This window comes from Megascapheus bottae, chromosome 17, assembly GCF_031878675.1.
Source record: "Megascapheus bottae isolate mThoBot1 chromosome 17, mThoBot2.hap1, whole genome shotgun sequence".
Classification (NCBI taxonomy): Eukaryota; Metazoa; Chordata; class Mammalia; order Rodentia; family Geomyidae; genus Megascapheus; species Megascapheus bottae.
This window is the reverse complement of record NC_143525.1, coordinates 44,428,043-44,445,032: the sequence shown is the minus strand read 5'-3', so window position 1 is coordinate 44,445,032 and position 16,990 is coordinate 44,428,043. Positions and strand designations below refer to the sequence as shown.

At 39.9% G+C, this 16,990-nt stretch overlaps 1 protein-coding gene across 1 annotated transcript in view; it reads right to left on the bottom strand.

The window, feature by feature from the left end:
• Positions 1-10,096: 10,096 nt before the first annotated feature.
• Positions 10,097-16,990, bottom strand: part of Appbp2 (amyloid beta precursor protein binding protein 2) — a 39,990-nt gene continuing 33,096 nt past the window's right edge. The window contains exons 11-13 of the mRNA XM_090351175.1: positions 14,879-15,069; positions 12,932-13,097; positions 10,097-10,648 (exon numbers count right to left, since the gene is read on the bottom strand). Of these exons, the coding sequence (XP_090207301.1) occupies positions 10,395-10,648; positions 12,932-13,097; positions 14,879-15,069 (611 nt within the window). The 3' untranslated portion in view covers positions 10,097-10,394. The remainder of the gene's footprint in view (positions 10,649-12,931; positions 13,098-14,878; positions 15,070-16,990) is intronic.

Genomic DNA, 16,990 nt, shown 5'->3' with positions numbered 1-16,990 from the left:
ATTGAACCCAGGGCATTGTGCATGCTAGGCAAGCACTCTACCACTAGGCCAAACTCCCAGCCTCCTTATCCATGCTTTTTACATGCTTGTTAATCATGCTAAGTAATGGTTAGCTTTCGGACACTGTGACAAAATAGCCGAAGTGAATTTATATAGAGGAAAGATTTGATTCATGGTTTTGGGAGGTGGTCTGGTTGCTTGGGGGCCTGTGGTAAGGTGGAAGTGTGTTATTCTAGTCACGGTAGGAAGTATTTGGTGGCTTAAGATGCTCAACTCATTCTGTAGAAAAAAAAAAAAAAGAGGGCCCAAACTTCTTCAAGGGCATGCCCCCAGTAACCTACGATTTACCCCTAGGCTCCCCTTCTTAGACTTTCCTCAAAACAGTGTTAATTCTTGGCCTTTGAAGGACAATCTCAACTCAAACCATAGCTCTTTGCTCAGGACTTAGGCCTTTTTCACTGGCTGTTTCTGCACTCTGGAATCTTCTCCCACAAGATACTCATTTGGCTAACTTCTTTATTGCCCTCAAAGTTTAAAAAAAAAATAAGCTGGGCGCAGTGGCTCACACCTGTAATCCTAGCTACTCATGAGGCTGAGATCTGAGGATCAAGGTTCAAAGCCAGCCCAGGTACAAAAGGACCTGAGACTCTTATCTCCAGTTAACCTCTAGACAATGGGAAATGGGGCTTGGTTCAAGGGTAGGACGGTAGCCTTGAGCTGAAGAGCTCAGGGACAATGCCCAGGCCCAGGGTAGGGTGGTAGCCTTGAGCTGAAGTGCTCAGAGACAGTACCCAGGCCCAGAGTTCAAGACCCATGACCTGCCCCCCACCCACAAACTTTGTTATTATAGAGGTGATGTACAGAGGAGTTACAGTTACATTAGTCAGGTAAAGAGTACATTCCTTTTCAGACAATGTGACCCTTTCTTGACCTCAAAATTTTATGCAAATGTTATCTGCTCAATGTGGCCTGGTTTATACCTAACCTATTTTAAACTTCCCATATTCTGAATATCTAGTATTTTGTTTTCATAAAATACTTATATCCCTCATATGCTATATTACCTGAACTCTGAAAAAACAGCCATGATTTCTTTCTTTTCTTTTTTTTTTGCCAGTCCTGGCTTGAACTCAGGACCTGAGCACTGTCCTTGGGATTTCTCAAGACTAGAGCTCTTCCACTTGAGCCACAGCTTTTTTCTTTGTATGTGGTACTGAGGAATCGAACCCGGGTCTTTGTGTATGCTTGGCAAGCACTCTACCACTAGGCCAAACTCCAGACTCAAACAGCCATGATTTCTGGTACCAGCTAACTCATATGGGTGCCATCTTCTGTGGAGGGATTGATTATTCTATGTACACATACATATATTTTCTAGTTTGAAGAGCTTGAGTTTCCTCTTTTCTCTTGTAGGAAAGGAACTAACATTTTCAGAGTGTCTTAATGGGCCGATACTGATGTAGGCATTTAATATTCATTACAACTCAGAGATAGGTAGTGTCCACCTTACAGATGAGCAGCCAAACTCAGAAAAAGAGGATTTTGCCTCAGGCCCCACAGCTAGTAAAAGCCAGCATCCCTGAAGCCTGTCTTCTCCTGTAAACTCCGGCTTCCCTGTCTCCCTATAATTCTCATCTCCTCAGAACTTCTCATAAAAGCTGCTTTTACCTGCTGCTGTCTTCCCCTTCCTCCTCCCCTTCCTCTTCTCTTCCCCCTCCCCTCCTCCTCCTCCTCCTCCTCCTCCTCCTCCTCCTCCTCCTCCTCCTCCTCCTCCTCCTCCTCCTCCTTCTCCTCCACCTTCTTCTTCCCCTTCCCCTTCCCCTTCCCCTTCTTCTTCTTCTTCTTCTTCTTCTTCTTCTTCTTCTTCTTCTTCTTCTTCTTCTTCTTCTTCTTCTTCTTCTTCTTCTTCTTCTTCTGTCAGTTATGGGGCTTGACCTCTGGGCCTGAGTGCTGTCCCTGAGCTCTTCAACTCAAAGCTAGCAGTCTACCACTTGAGCCACCGCACCACTTCTGGTTTTCTGGTGGGTAATTATAGATAAGAGTCTCAGGGACTTTAATTCCCAGGCTGGCTCTGAACCACAATCCTCAGATCTCAGCCTCTTGAGTTGTAGTTAGGATTTTACACATGAGCCACAGCACCCAGCTCTTTTAGGCTATTTCTAAAAACTAAAAGACTTTGGTTTGAATGATCATATCTATACGGTAAACTTCATTCCAGTATTGTGTGTGGAAAAGACTTTAGGTGGATTGCTTTTTAATTGTTTTTTTTTTTTTTTTTTTGTCAGTCCTGGGCTTGAGCTCAGGGCCTGAGCACTGTCCTTGGACTTTCTCAAGGCTAGAGCTCTACCACTTGAGCCTCAGCACCACTTTCGGCTTTTTTGCTATGCATGTGGTACCGAGGAATCGAACCCGGGTCTTCATGCATGCTAGGCAAGCACTTTAACCACTAGGCCAAACTCCCGGCCCCTTTTTTAATTGTTTTTATTAGCAAACATTACTTGTACTAAGGAGATTTTATTATTTCCACACACGCATGCAATGCACCCTCCACCTGACTCACCCCAGCTCTCTTATATCTTTCTCTTAAAACAGTGGGTTTCACTGTTCTATTTTCCTATTTGCTATATTTTCCTGTTTGACAAGATTTACCCTTTCCATTCATCCTCCTCCCCAGAATAGAGCCTGGTTTTTTGGTTTTTTTTTGAGACCAGTCTCACTGCTGCTTTATTATATTTGAGTTTTCTTCCCTACCCCTCTCTTTCCTCTTTCTTTCTCTCCCAGGCTGGGGTTTGAACCCAGAGCCTTGCACACACTAAACAATTGCTTTATCACTGCATCTAAAGGTACTTTTCAAATGATCCTTCTTGTTTATTGTTTAAAGAAATTCAATTAATCTGACACCAACACAGCATAAGCAGAACATGGGCCCAGAGATGGGTAACTGACAATGTAACAGAAAGAAAACTAAATAACACCAGTGCAGGGAAAACCTGGTGCTGAGCTGAATAGGAATTTGAATGCAAACCAGCTTTTGATTATATCAAAGTTGAGAAATCACAGTTGAGAAGTGATCATTAAGGCTGTTTTTTTTTTTCAAATTCTATTTTACTTAGTCTAACTTAACAGTCTAAGCAAATTGACTTATCCTGAGTTAAAAAAAATTGTAAAATATACACAAAATACTTTTTTTTTTTTTGCCAGTCCTGGGGCTGGAACTTAGGGCCTGGACATTGTCCTTGAGCTTTCTCAAGGCTAGCACTTGACCTCTTGCACCACTTCCAGATTTTTCTGTACCAGGGAATCAAACCCAGGGCTTCATGCATGTTTGGCAAGCACTTTGCCATCATATCACACTCCCAGCCCCTAAACTTGTTTTGACAGTCATGTAGCCCAAGCTGGTCTAAATCCTGATCCTCTTGCCTCAGCTTCCCAAAAGCTGCATCTTCAACTTTTTTTTTTTTTTTGCCAGTCCCAGGGCTTAAACTCAGGGCCTGAGCATTGTTCTTGGGCTTTCTCAAGGCTAGAACTCTATCATTTGAGCCACAGCACCATTTCCAGCTTTTTCTTTGAATGCGGTACCAAGGAATTGAACCTGGGCCTTTGTGCATGCTAGGTAAGCACTCTACCACTAGGCCAAACTCCTGGCACTCAGTTATGGGTTTTTTGTAGTTAACTGGAGATAGTCTTGCAGTCTACCTGGGCTGGTTTAGAACCTTTATCCTCAGATCTTAGCCTGAGTAGTTAGGATGATAGGTGTAAGACATAGATGCCTTGTTCCTTTCAGGTCTTCTAGCTATAGATCTGAGCACAGAAATGATAGGTTATATTGCAGATCTGTCTCTAAAACTTTTGAGGAGTCTTACACCTTTTCCATAGCAGATTTACCAGTTTACATTCCCAGCAACAATGCATCCTAATCAATAATTGGCTTCATTTTAGAATAAGCTATCCTAATAGATGTTTGGCTCCATTTGTGTGTGTGTGTGTGTGTGTGTGTGTGTGTGTGTGTGTGTGTGCATGTGTGTGTTTTGCCAGTCCTGGGGCTTGAACTCAGGGCCCGGCACTGTTCCTGAACTTTTGCATAATGTTAGTGCTCTATCACTTGAGTCACAGTGCCTCTTCTGCCATTTTCTGTTGATGTGGTACTGAGGAATCAAACCTAGAGCTTCATGCATGCTAGGCAAGCACTCTCCCACTAAGCCACATTCTCATCTCCTTCTGTTTTGAGTGTGTGTGTGTGTGTGTGTGTGCGCGCACTTAGGGTTAAACCCAGAGCCTTGTGCCTTCTACGTATCTATTTTACCACTGAACCATATCCTTATTTTGAATTTTATTAAATATAGAAAATTGTCTAAAATATGAGAGTGGTTTGTTAACACATCTGTAATAGCAAACTGCTAAGTTAAATACATGCACAAAAACATGCACGAAACCGGAAGCAATGCTAATACTGCAAGTAGTAATGGCAATTATTTTAACAAAGCTGTATTGACAAGAAATGGCAACTTAGCCGGGCACTGGTGGCTCACACCTGTAATTCTAGCTATTCAGGAGGCTGAGATCTGAGGATTGTGGTTTCAAAGTCAGTTTGAGCAGGAAAGTCTGTGAGACTCTTATCTCCAATTAACCACCAGAAAACCAGAAGTGGCACTAAGGCTCAAAGTGGTAGAGCATTAGCCTTGAGCTGAAAAGCTCAGGGACAATACTAAGGCCTGGAGTTCAAGTCCCACGACCCACTGAAACAAATTAAAAAAACAAAAACAACAAAAAAACCCCACAGCAATTCACATTTGAACTTTTCTTAACAAACTCAGACTTTACCCAGGAAATAGCAAGCCATATAGCAGGGAAAGCATGTTCAAAGTTTCAATCGTGTAGATGACAAAAATTAAAACCTAGTATTGCTGCAAGTATTGCTTTAAGTGCCAGCAATGAAGCCAATGCTATTACAGTAAGGGTAGACTTTTCTTTACCTTTTGAAATGTGGTATTTCCTGTAACTGGCTTTTGAGTGCTGTCATTTGAGTGCTTATTAAGATCTGTGCTGTTTCGTGGTAGGGTTTGTTTTTTTGTGGGGCCGGGGTGGGGGGGCAGTCAGTCATGGGGCTTGAACTCAGAGCCTGGGCAGTCTCCAAACTTTTCTACTCAAGAAAAGTTTGAGCCACAGCACCACTTCTGGCTTTTTCTAAGTAGTTCACTGAAGACCAGAGTCTCGAGGACTTTCCTGCCCCAGCTGCCTTTGAATAGGGATCCTCAGATCTCAGACTCCTAACAATCCAGGATTAGGTGTGAGCCATTTGCGCCTAGCTTAGAGTACTTGAAAGACTTAGTGTGACCCTCTGTGAGAAAATGAAACACAGTCCTGTAAGGACATGAATTCCTGAAGTTTAGACAGAGGCAGAGCTGGTACTGAAACAAAAACCCAAACTTTGGATTTTCTCCACTACTTCCAGCAGAACTTTACCAGGCCTCTTACCGAACATTTAGCCTTTAAGTAGGAATGGCAGGGAGAAGCGTGGTACAGCACACACACACACGCGCGCGCGCGCGCGCACACACACACACACACACACACACACACACACACTCCAAGCATTTTAGTGCTCTGCCATTTCCTAAGTATTTTTAATAGCACCCTCTCCAGATGCCGTCCTTTGTTACGCATCTCCATTTTCCTGAACAACACATTTGTTCTGGTTTCAACAGTTCCTCTCACATAATAAAAACAGCACAAAATTCAAACATCCTGAGTCCCAACCAAAAGCAATCACAACTCAACTGGAAACAGATGCACTACGAATGCAGGAACACTATATTTATTGGGTCAATAATTCAATTTTTAGCAATACAAGTACAGAATATATCACAATGCTGGTTACAAACATACTTAGTATGGTTTAATAGTTACAAATAATGGTGGGCACTACAAGTCAGTGAGAATGATATGAAAAGTCACTCTGACACAATGAGCTGTCTTCAAAAATCTATTAATGACCTTAGATACTTCTATAGAAATTACTGTGGCACTAGAAGTGGGGATTCTTCCTGTAAAGAATGTTAGTGATTTGTTTTTCATTGTTCCATTAAGATTGTTGTGTCTTGAGCCATTAAAACTAAAATCCCCTGTTGCTTAAAAGTATAAAAATAGTACTGAGCTGGTAATATTTAATAAAATGTAGCATTCACATCATAAAAGTAGATAAATTGAAATGTTTTGGTTACCATGGCAACGTATCTTTCCATAAAAGAAATATACAGATGTTACACAAATGGTACCTGCAATGGTTATTTAGTAATCCAACACTTAACTGTGCACTACAAACCAAGTTTTCTAGATATCTATATATAGCGTATATATTTAATCTTAAATTTTACTGTTGAAAAACATGTGCACTTCAACAAACTCACTAAGGCCACTCATGCTATAGATACCTAGGGCTGCAATTAAGAATAGTATTATTTAGTACTCCTAAAGCACACTCCTTCAGATCAACAGGGTAAAACCAGTTTTCTGTCTAAAACATTCCTGAGATTCATGGACAAGAAAAACTACTCGTGTTGAAGCTGGAAAGTAATCCAAATATCCTCTGTGAAAGAATCCCTTTCCTGGTGACTTGAGGTCTTCCAAAGCCAAGAGGTGAAATAGGAATTAAATTTTAAAGCAAAAGTACAACTACAAGAAGCACTTATTTAATCTTTCTGGAGTAGTAACTTTGCTATCCAGCTGTGTAAGTTTAGAAGCAACAAGGTTACGAATCCTAGGGCAAAACATAAAAAGTAAGTTAATAATGCCGTCTACTTAGCAGGCATTATTAATTTGCAAAGTTTGGGAGAAAAGCTTCATGTTTTAAGAATGTTTATTGTTCAGCTTTCCATTTACAGTTAAAACTGCCAAATAATGCTCATTATTCCTAAGATTGCAGCTGCTTTTTTTTTTTTTCTAAGACAGGGTCTTACAACATTGCCTAGGCTGATCTTTAACTTGTAGGCTCAACTGACCCTGTTATCTTAGTGCTCATGCACTCTCATGAGAGCCTTTCTTGTACTTTCCTATCATGAATTTTTTTCCATGGACTACAAAGATCTTTGTCAAATTCTTTATTTCAAATGCAGTAATACCTGGGCAGAAGTTACTAAAGAGAAATATATACACATACATACTTTCTTCTTTTCCTTTTTGGTGCTGCTATTGGGGCTTGAATTTAGAGCCTTGGCACTATCCTTTAAGCTTTCTGCTCAAGGCTGGTGCCCTAACACTTGAGCCGCAGTTCTACTTCTGGCTTTTGGTGGTTCATTGGAGATAGGAATCTCACAGACATCCCTGCAACAGGTGGTTTCAAAAATTATCTTCAGATCTCAGCCTCTTGAATAGCTAGATTACAGGCATGAGCCACCAGCAATTGGCTGGGAGTTTCATTTTTAACTAAACAAAGACAGGAGATTTGATCTTAAGAGGGGTCCTAATCCTTAGAACAAAGGCTACTTTGTGCTTAAAGAACAAAAATCCATTGGCTCTATGGAACCCAATGCAAGAGTGACTGACCAACTGTGGTACATGCAAGAGCTCCATGATGCCAACATGAGAAGCACCAAACTTTGTAAGTCAAGGAAGGGTGCGACTTACAGCCAATGACATAACTTCATCAAACCTCCAGAAAACCTTGAAGTTTGTGGGCATCCTCATACAGACTCCACCACCCGTCAAAGTTATGTGCAAACTACTGGTTATTGTGAGGTAAATTTTGCTCACTTTTTTTTTTGAAGTGGGGGGCAGTCCTGGGGATTGAATTCAGGACCTGGGTAGTGTCCTTGGGCTTTCTCAAGGCTAGTGATCTATCACTTAAGTGACAGCACCACTTCTGGCTTTTTCTACGTATGTGGTACCGAGGAATCGAACCTGGGTCTTCGTACTTGCTAAGGCAAACTCTACCACTAGGCCAAACTTCCGGACCTGAGTTATTTTTTTTTAATGTCACAAATTATGGTCGCATTTATCTCATACTCTAAAAGAATATTTTTCCTTACAGGGATAAAGGAATAAACCCTACACTTAAAATTACTGGGGATTTTATTTTTTTTAACTCGAATCAAAATAACTTATTAAATTTATCACTAACAAAACTGCAATGTGTTTTCTTAAGTCAGAGAACAGGCATTATATCAACTTCTACAGACTTACAGAAGAGTCTACTAAAGCAAGTGCTATTTGGGCAGGCGGAGGAGGGGGGACTGGTTGCCATCTGACAGTACCACCCTGTGATCATAGGTTTCTAAGTTACTTTTATCACTGAGTATGAACTGGGTTTAAACTGGGTAAGGGAGGAAGAGGTTTAAGTAACTTGCTTGATTTTATGCTATAAAATGCTGCATGTCCACAAAACAAAAATCAGATTAAAAAAACTTCATATGGAAACATAAATTTCAAAATATTTATTAAAAAACAATTTACCATGACATTCCTCTACCACAAACATACCACAGGGCTCTAAATAACCAATAAAGTACACAAAGCCTAACCTGAAAGTATCTTTGGGAGGAATTAACTATAGAAGCCCATGAGGATAAATCCCAGTAACTAAAAATGTTAGTCCTTGGTCACAAAGACTATTTGGTAATTAATAAAGGGTGCCTCATGGCAGCTGACTGTGATTGACTGGGAGAGAGATCCATTTCATAAATTGCAAGTATGCCAATTATTTTCCTTTCCAGAATTTAATAGAAAAACAGAATGCACTGGATCCTAAGACTTCGAAGAGCAGCTTCAAACAAGGTTAAAGTTGGGAAGAGCGAATGAGTGTTTATCATGAATTTAAAAATCTCCAATTATTTTTTTCTGTACTCTGTGTGACAGCTTACATTCCCCCCATCACCCAACATCCATGTTAAAAGAAAACAAAATTCAGTACACACCCACTCACCCAGACTACTCCCAACCTTTAGCTAGGAGCAACATCGCTGACAGCCAAGTCACAAACCCCTGAAAATAGGGGAGAAACCCAGATTCTTAACTAGAGGCACCTGATGGGCCACTATAATAAGAATTGAGGTAACAGCAAAAGAACTTTTTATTTCTTGGTTTGCTACATGTCACAATTTCTTACATTTAAACATTACCTCAACATTAAACAACCCGGCTAGCTTAAAAAAAAAAATAACTCAAACAAAATTAGTGAAATACTTAAGGGAATCTTTCTATATGAATTCTGGATTTCAATTAAAATGACTCAGTTGTACTATTAGGTACCATTAAAATGAATTTTTCTAAGACAACTTTTATGCATTCATTTTCCTTAATCCCCACAAATCATATAGCAATCTAAAATTCCCATCTGGACATGAGCTGTTTCATAACTCTTAAGTCAATATACTTATTAATAGCGCTGATTATTAGAATAATTAAAATGAGGATGGTGGCTGCAGCAGATATTTATAGACTTGTTTATGGTATTACCATCTGTGTATCTGGACTAAAGATATGCCGGTCAAACTGCCAAATTTCCCTAGTTTGGCATCTAGCATATGAATATACATTTTTCATTATCACTGTTCATTATATAAGTGAAATCATTCTATTGATTAAAAAAAAGAATACACAGGGGCTCAAATAATAATCTAAAGCCTCTGGTCCAAATAACCACCTTCTCCATTCGGCTGGTCCTTTTTTAGATCCTTCTGGTCCGGTCAGCAAATGCTTTTAGAGTATCTTGCATTGTTGTACCAAAAACAAACAAAAAAAGAGTTAAAATTGCTGGTCTATTAGAAATTCTTTACTTACAGATCGACACTGGTCCAGTTCAAATGAATCTGACAGTCCTTCCCCTGTAATATAGCTCTCAAGTGGTGGTACCTACTTTTTTTGGTAAGGTGGCCAAACCTAAATCAGGATGTCCCTCTTTAATTAGTACTTGTGTTTACTTTTCTATACTGCATATAAAGATGTTTCTCCATAAAATTTCTTTACAATACAGTATTGAATACCTCCACATGGAAGAATTATACGTTAAAAAGTTGTTAAAATCATCCTTACATAATAAGAATGCAACTCTTTTAAACTCTTAAATAGTTTTATTTAGGGGTTCTTTTTTTTTTTTTTTCCCTTTCGGGCTTTCTGCAAAATGAATTCTTTTTTAAAAAGAAAAAAAAAAATTCCTGTTTGTTCTACTAGGTTGAAAATGTGGGCCAGACTACTTATACATGCGTTACATGCTCAACATAACTGAATATACACTTATTCTACGGACACTCTGCAAGGTAGGGATCACCCAAAACAGGGTCTTCAAGGGCCTGGACCAGTGTTTCAATGCAAGTTCCAGCCCCCAAATGACATAGTTTTCATTTCACAGTATGAATTCCCTGGAATCTGGGAAAAGATAAATGGTGAACTGAGGTCCTCCCTCAGCAGCTTGGTCCCTCGACATTCTGAGAAATCAGGAAGGACTGCACTACTTCTTCAGTGGACTGGGGGCTGGTGTTGACGTCCTCAAGAGCATCGGTCACGGAATACTGCCGATCTCGCAACCGGTTCCAGTTAGACAGAACATTGTGATATTCAAACACTTTCTCATAGTTTCCAATGGAGTTGTAAAGTTTAATGAGACCTCGGTAATCATATTCTAGTCCACTATAGCCTTCACCAAAAAGTTTCTTCCCTGAAAGTAACAAAAAAAGAAAGTCAGTTCAAATACTTACTGGAACAAATACTTTTTCCAATACAAAGTTAACTCTTTAGTTAAAATTCATTGAACTGAGCACTGTCTTTGGGCACTTTTTATTCAAGGCTAACACTCTGCCACTTGAGCCATAGCTTTTTTCCAGCCTTTTCTATGTATGTGGTTCCAGGGAATTAAACCCAGGGCTTCATGCATGTTAGGCAAGCACGATACTACTAGGCCATCCTCCTGGCCCGAGTTTATTTTACCTTGTTGAAAAGATTATTCTAAGCACCCTGAGTAGCTAGGATTACAGGCATAAGCCACTAGGCAAAAGTGTTAACCTTGAGTGAAGAAGCTAAGTGAGAGCAAAAGGCACTGAGTACAAGGCCCAATACTTTATCATTTACATTTGCATCTATAGTCCTAAAATTGCCATTTGTTTATGGTGTTAAGTAGGAGTCAGATTCCAGAGAAAGAAAGGGAGAGGGAAAGAGGGAATTTTAGTAATTAAGCAAATCAAATTATATATATATATATATAATATATATATATAAATGTTTGTTTGTTTTTGGCCAGTCCTGGGCTTTCTCAAGGCCAGCACTGTACCACTTAAGCCCTAGCACCACTTCTGGCTTTTTCTGTGTATGTGGGACTGAGGAACTGAACTTGGGTCTTTGTGAATGCTAGGCAAGCATTTTACCACTAGGCCAAACTCCCAGCCTCAAATGATATTCTTCATCTTAAAATATCCCACCTATAATCCTAGCTACTCAGAAGGCTAAGACCTGAAGATTGCAGTTCAAAAACCAGCTTGGACAGTAAAGTCTGTGAGACTCTAAACTACCAAAAAAGCGAAAAGTAGAGCTTTGGCTCAAGTAGTAGGGTGCTAGCCTTGAGCAAAAGAAGCTCAGGAACAGCACACAAGCTCCGAGTTTAAGCCACAGACCAGGAAAAAATAAATTAAATTAAAAAAAAAAAAGAAACCAGAAATTAGTAAGATTGTTTACCTAACATTAGCATGTCAGGTAGGCAGGAATCAGGCAAAAGAAAGCAGGGTAAACTACACATCTATACAGTTGAGATTGTAAGAATATTAAAATACTCAAAAAGCTGGGCTCTGGTGGCTCATGCCCATAATTCTACTCAGGAGGTTGAGAGCTAAGGAATGCAATTCAAAGCCAGCCCAGGCAGAAAATTCCCTGTGAGACTGTTATCTACAATAAACTAGCCAAAACAGCCAGAAGTGGCGATGTGGCTCAAGTGGTAGAGCACTAGAATGGAGCACAAAGAGGTTCAGGGACAATGCTCAGGCCCCAGTTCAAGCCCCAGGACCTGCCAAAAACAAAAACAAAATCCCAAACTAGGGCTGGGACTTTGGCCTAGTGATAGTGTGCTTGCCTAGCATGAATAAAGACCAGGGTTTGATTCCTTGGTACCGCATACACAGAAAAAAAGCCAGAAGTGGTGCTGTGGCTTAAGTGGTAGAGTTCTAGCCCTGAGAAAGCCCAAGGATAGTGCTCAGGCCGAGTTTCAAAGCCCAGGACTGGCCAAAAAAAAAAAAAAAAAAAAAAATCCAGCAGGGCATGGTGGCTCACACCTGTAATCCTAATCCTAGCTACTCAGGAGTCTGAGATCTAAGGATCAAGGTTCAAAGCCAGCCCAGGTACCTGAGACTATCTCCAATTAACCTCTAGAAAATGGGAAGTGGGGCTTGGCTCAAGGGTAAGCTGGTAGCCTTGAGCTGAAGAACTCAGGGACAGCGCCCAGGCTAAATTTAAGCCCTATGACCCACCCACCCACCCAAAAAAATCCTAAACCAACCAAGCCCCCCCCCCCACCCGCTGCAAATAAACTAACACAAAACCCCAAAAGTAAAACCCAAGTCAAAAAGCCCAGGTAAACTTAATCTATCTGAAAGACATAAGAAAGAAGAAGGAAATGCAGTAGTAATAGAATTAATGGTTGAAAAAAATAATTACATTTAGCTACAACTGACTTAATTTTAGATTCATATCTCCTCTGATTGACTTGGACATCAGTCAATTATTATACATTAGCTCGATAATAAAAAAATAAAATGAAAAACAAAAACAAAAAACACCTTTAGCAAAGTATTTCAGATGGGGTATTTTTAGTAGCTTCTAAAGACCTTTGTAGCTCTGAACCTCTGTATTCCAATTAACAGTGTTTCTGTTAACAAACATATAAGATGTCTACATGCTGATATCTAGTCGAAAAACTAAAAAAAAAAAAAAAAAAAAAAAATTACAAGTAACATACCAATTGCTATAGATCGCAAATAAAGCTTCTCAGCATTTTCATACTGATTCATGTCATAATTATATAAAGAAGCCAGGTGTCCCACTGAAAGGGCTACTTCATAATCTTCTTGACCAAGAAGTTGCTCTTTAATTTGAATTGCTTTGATGTGCATTTCTTCAGCTTCCTAAAACATAATTATGCCAAATCAGTCATTAAGAATTCATTTCCTGAGGTCAACAATTCTTACCCAATAAACAATATTGTCTTAAATGTTAAAGACAGTTTATAGACGCAACAGGTATTAGTATCGAAAGAGTATATTTCAAAAGATGCCAGTAGTTCATGCCTGTAATCCCAGCTATTTAGGAGGCTGAGATCTGAGGATCTCTGTTGAATCCAGAAAGGTAACAGAAAAGTCTGAGATTCTTACCTACAATTAACCACCAAAAAGCTAGAAATAGAAGTGTGGCTCAAGTGGTAGAGCACTAGCGTTCAATTAAAAAGCTAAGAGAATGTGCCCAGACCTAAGTTCAAGCCTCAGTGCCTACACAATCACAACAAAGAACCTATTTCATTATTCTAAAAAGTTGCTAATGGAAAACATTTTTGGTTTTGGAAACTGCACATAAATTGGTGGCTGTAGTAGTAGTACCCTATGTTAAAAGTGGCCAGTGAGGGGCCAGAAGTTTGGCTTAGTGGTAGAGTGCTTGCCTAGCATGCACGAAGACCCGGGTTCGATTCCTCAGTACCATATACATAGGAAAAAGCTGGAAGTGGTGCTGAGACTCAAGTGGTAGAGTTGTAGCCTTGAGAAAGCTCAAGCCCATGACTGGCAAAAAGAAAAAAAAAAAAGCGGCCAGTGAATCTTACTCAAGTGACAAAAAACGGTTTGAAGAATTTAAAAACAGGGCTGGGACTGTGGCTTAGTGGTAGAGTGCTTGCCTCGCAGGTACAAAGCCCTAAATTCAATTACTCAGTATCATATAAACAGAAAAGGCCAGAGGGGGCACTGTGGCTCAGGCAAAAGAAGCTCAGGGACAGTAGCTAGGCTCTGAGTTCAAGCCCCAGGACTGGCAAAAATAAATAAATAAATAAAAATAAATAGATTAAAAATATTTTTTGGGGAGTCAGTAGTGGGGCTTGGACTGTGGGCCTAGGTGCTCTTCCCTGGCTCTTCCGCTCAAGTCTAGTGCTCTACCACTTTGAAGAACAGTATCACTTCCAGTTTTGTGGTGGTTAACTGGAGATAAGAGTCTAACAGATGTCCATGCCCCAGCTGGCTTTGAACTTTGATCCTCAGATCTCAGCCTACTGAGCAGCTAGGATAATATATGTGAACCACACAGCATGGATTAAAAACCGTTTTTGGGGGGAGGTAGGGCAGTCCTGGGCTTGAGCTCAGGGCCTCAGCACTGTCCTTGGGCTTTCTCAAGGCTAGAGCTCTACCATTTGAGCCACAGCACCACTTGCAGCCTTTTCTACGTATGTGGTACCAAGGAATTGAATCCAGGTTTTCATGCATGCCAGGCAAGCACTCTGCCACTAGGCCAAACTCCAGCCCCGCCCCCTTTTGTTTTGTCAGTCGTGAGACTTGAACTCTGGGCCTAGGTGTTGTCCCCGAGTTCTTCAGCTCAAGGCTACCACTCTACTACGCTGAGTCACAGCTCCACTACTGGTTTTTTTGTGGTTAATTGGAGATAAAGAGTTTCACAGACTTTTGTGCCCAGGCTGGGCTTCGAACCTCCTTCCTCAGATCTATGCCTCCTGAGTAGGTACGATTACAGGCGTGAGCCACTGGTACCTTGCTTACAACTAATATCTATTATTACACACTGACTTCTAATATTATTTAATATTGCCTTTATGGAATAAAACAGAAGTACAATGAATATATACTTTGTATTTAAGGGTACTGAAAATTTATTAAGATTTATTGTTTAGTAAAAGTATAAAACATGGTTCTACCTTAAATTTTCTCATTGACTGATAAAGTCTTCCAAGATTACCATAGTGTTTTGCAGTCTGTACATTAAATTCTCCAAAAGCTTTTTTAGCTAGCTGGAGTGAAGACAGGTGCAAATCATGAGCTTCTTGAAGCAGCCTCTGTTCAGTTTCCTTATTATGACAGTCGATTGCAATCTCCTCTAATATAAGTGCTGAATAAAGAAAGCAATACAATGAATGAACTTCAAAACCACTCTTCAAACCATCCAAACCAGTAAAAAATAAATTATTTACTGAATATATATAATTATGGTTTAGAACTGGTCAAGAACAAAGAATAACTGTACTTTTAGAAGTCATTTCCTACAGCATAATATTTAAATTTAAGAAAAACTATATATTATGCATCAAATTATTGGGCAGAATTAACTTCTATTTTATTTCTTTTTTCTGCCAGTCCTGGGGCTTGAACTCAGGGCCTGAGCACTATCCTTGGGTTTTCTTAAGGCCAGACCTCTATCACTTACTCTAGTGGTTAATTGGAGATAGAGTCTCTCAGGCTTTCCTGCAAAGACTGGAATCAAATCATGATCCTGAGATTTAAGCCTCCTGAAGTAGTTGGTAAGCCACCAGTATCCAGTAGTTTTTGGAGATTTGATGACTTTTAGTTCAACAAAGTCACCTCAGGCTGAGAGATATACAATTGATTATCTGGCTAAATAAACATATTGGATAAACTCTCCTTTCTTTACCAGAACTCAAAATGGACAAATTATTTTTAACTTAGACTTCTAAAATGGAATAAGCTCTAGTGGTGCTCTACCACAGCAACACTTCCAGCTTTTTCTATATATGGGGCACTGAGAAATCAAACCTGGGTCTTCATGTGTGCTGGGCAAGACTTTTATCTCCAATTAACCACTAGAAAACCAGAAGTGGCACTGTGGCTCAAGTGTTAGAGTGCTAGCCTTGAGCTGAAGAGCTCAGGGACAGTGGCCAGACGCAGAGTTCAAGCTCTATAACCGACCAAAGAAAAAAAGGTCAGAAGTGGCACAGTAGCTCAAGTGGAAGAGTGCTAGACTTTGATCAAAAGAAGCTCAGAGGGCCGGGAGTTTGGCCTAATGGTAGAGTGCCTGCCTAGCATGCACCAAGACCCGGGTTCGATTCCTCGGTAGCACATACATAGAAAAAAGCCAGAAGTGGTCCTGAGGCTTAAGAAAATACAAGGACAGTGCTCAGGCCCTGAGCTCAAGCCCAGGACTGGCAAAAAAGAAAAAAAAAAAAGACAAGGGGGAGGGAAATGGGTACCAAGATATGTGAAAGGGTATCAATGTATGTGAATTAATGCACCTTCTATCTGGCAAATATCATGTAACCCTTTTACTAATTACAATAAAAAAAAATAAAAATATGAAAGAAAGAAAAAAAAAAAAAGACAAGTAGAAACAGCTCAGGGACAGTGCCTAAGCCCTGAGTTCAAGGCTCTATGATTGGTTAAAAAATTAATAAAATAAATCCTACTTCTAGAATTAATGGTATAATTTATTCAATATGCACACAAATATAATAAAAATGATCCAATCATGTTAGCAAAATAAATGCACTAAATGAAAGAGCAGTGGTTGGAAGTTCAGAGCTGGGGGTAGGCCCTGAGTTTGAATTCCCTAGAAAACAAGTGAAAATAAGAAAAGAAGAGTTTGGTGTTCCAGTGGCTCATGCTAATAATCCTAGCTACTTCGAAGCAGAAACTGGAAGAACTGCGCTTCAAGGTCAGTCTGAGTAAAAACTGTGTGATAACCCATCTCAACAGGAAAAAAAAAAAGCTAGGTGTGAAGGTGTTTGATATTCCAGCTATGCTTAAAAAAAAAGAAAGGTGAATTAAAAGATAGTAGTCAGGACAGCTTGGGTAAAAAGCCACTCTATCTCAAAAAATACCAGAGTAAATAGAGCTAGAGATGTAACTCAAATGGCAGAGCGCCTGCCTGAAATTGTGCACTGTAGCTAGGTACAGGCATATAATTCTAGTATTTAGGAGGTGAAAGTCTGCTTAGTTTACACAGCAAGCTCAAGATCAGCCCAAGCAACTTGGTAAGAAGCTATCTCCAAAAAAAAAAACAAAAAACAAAAAACAAA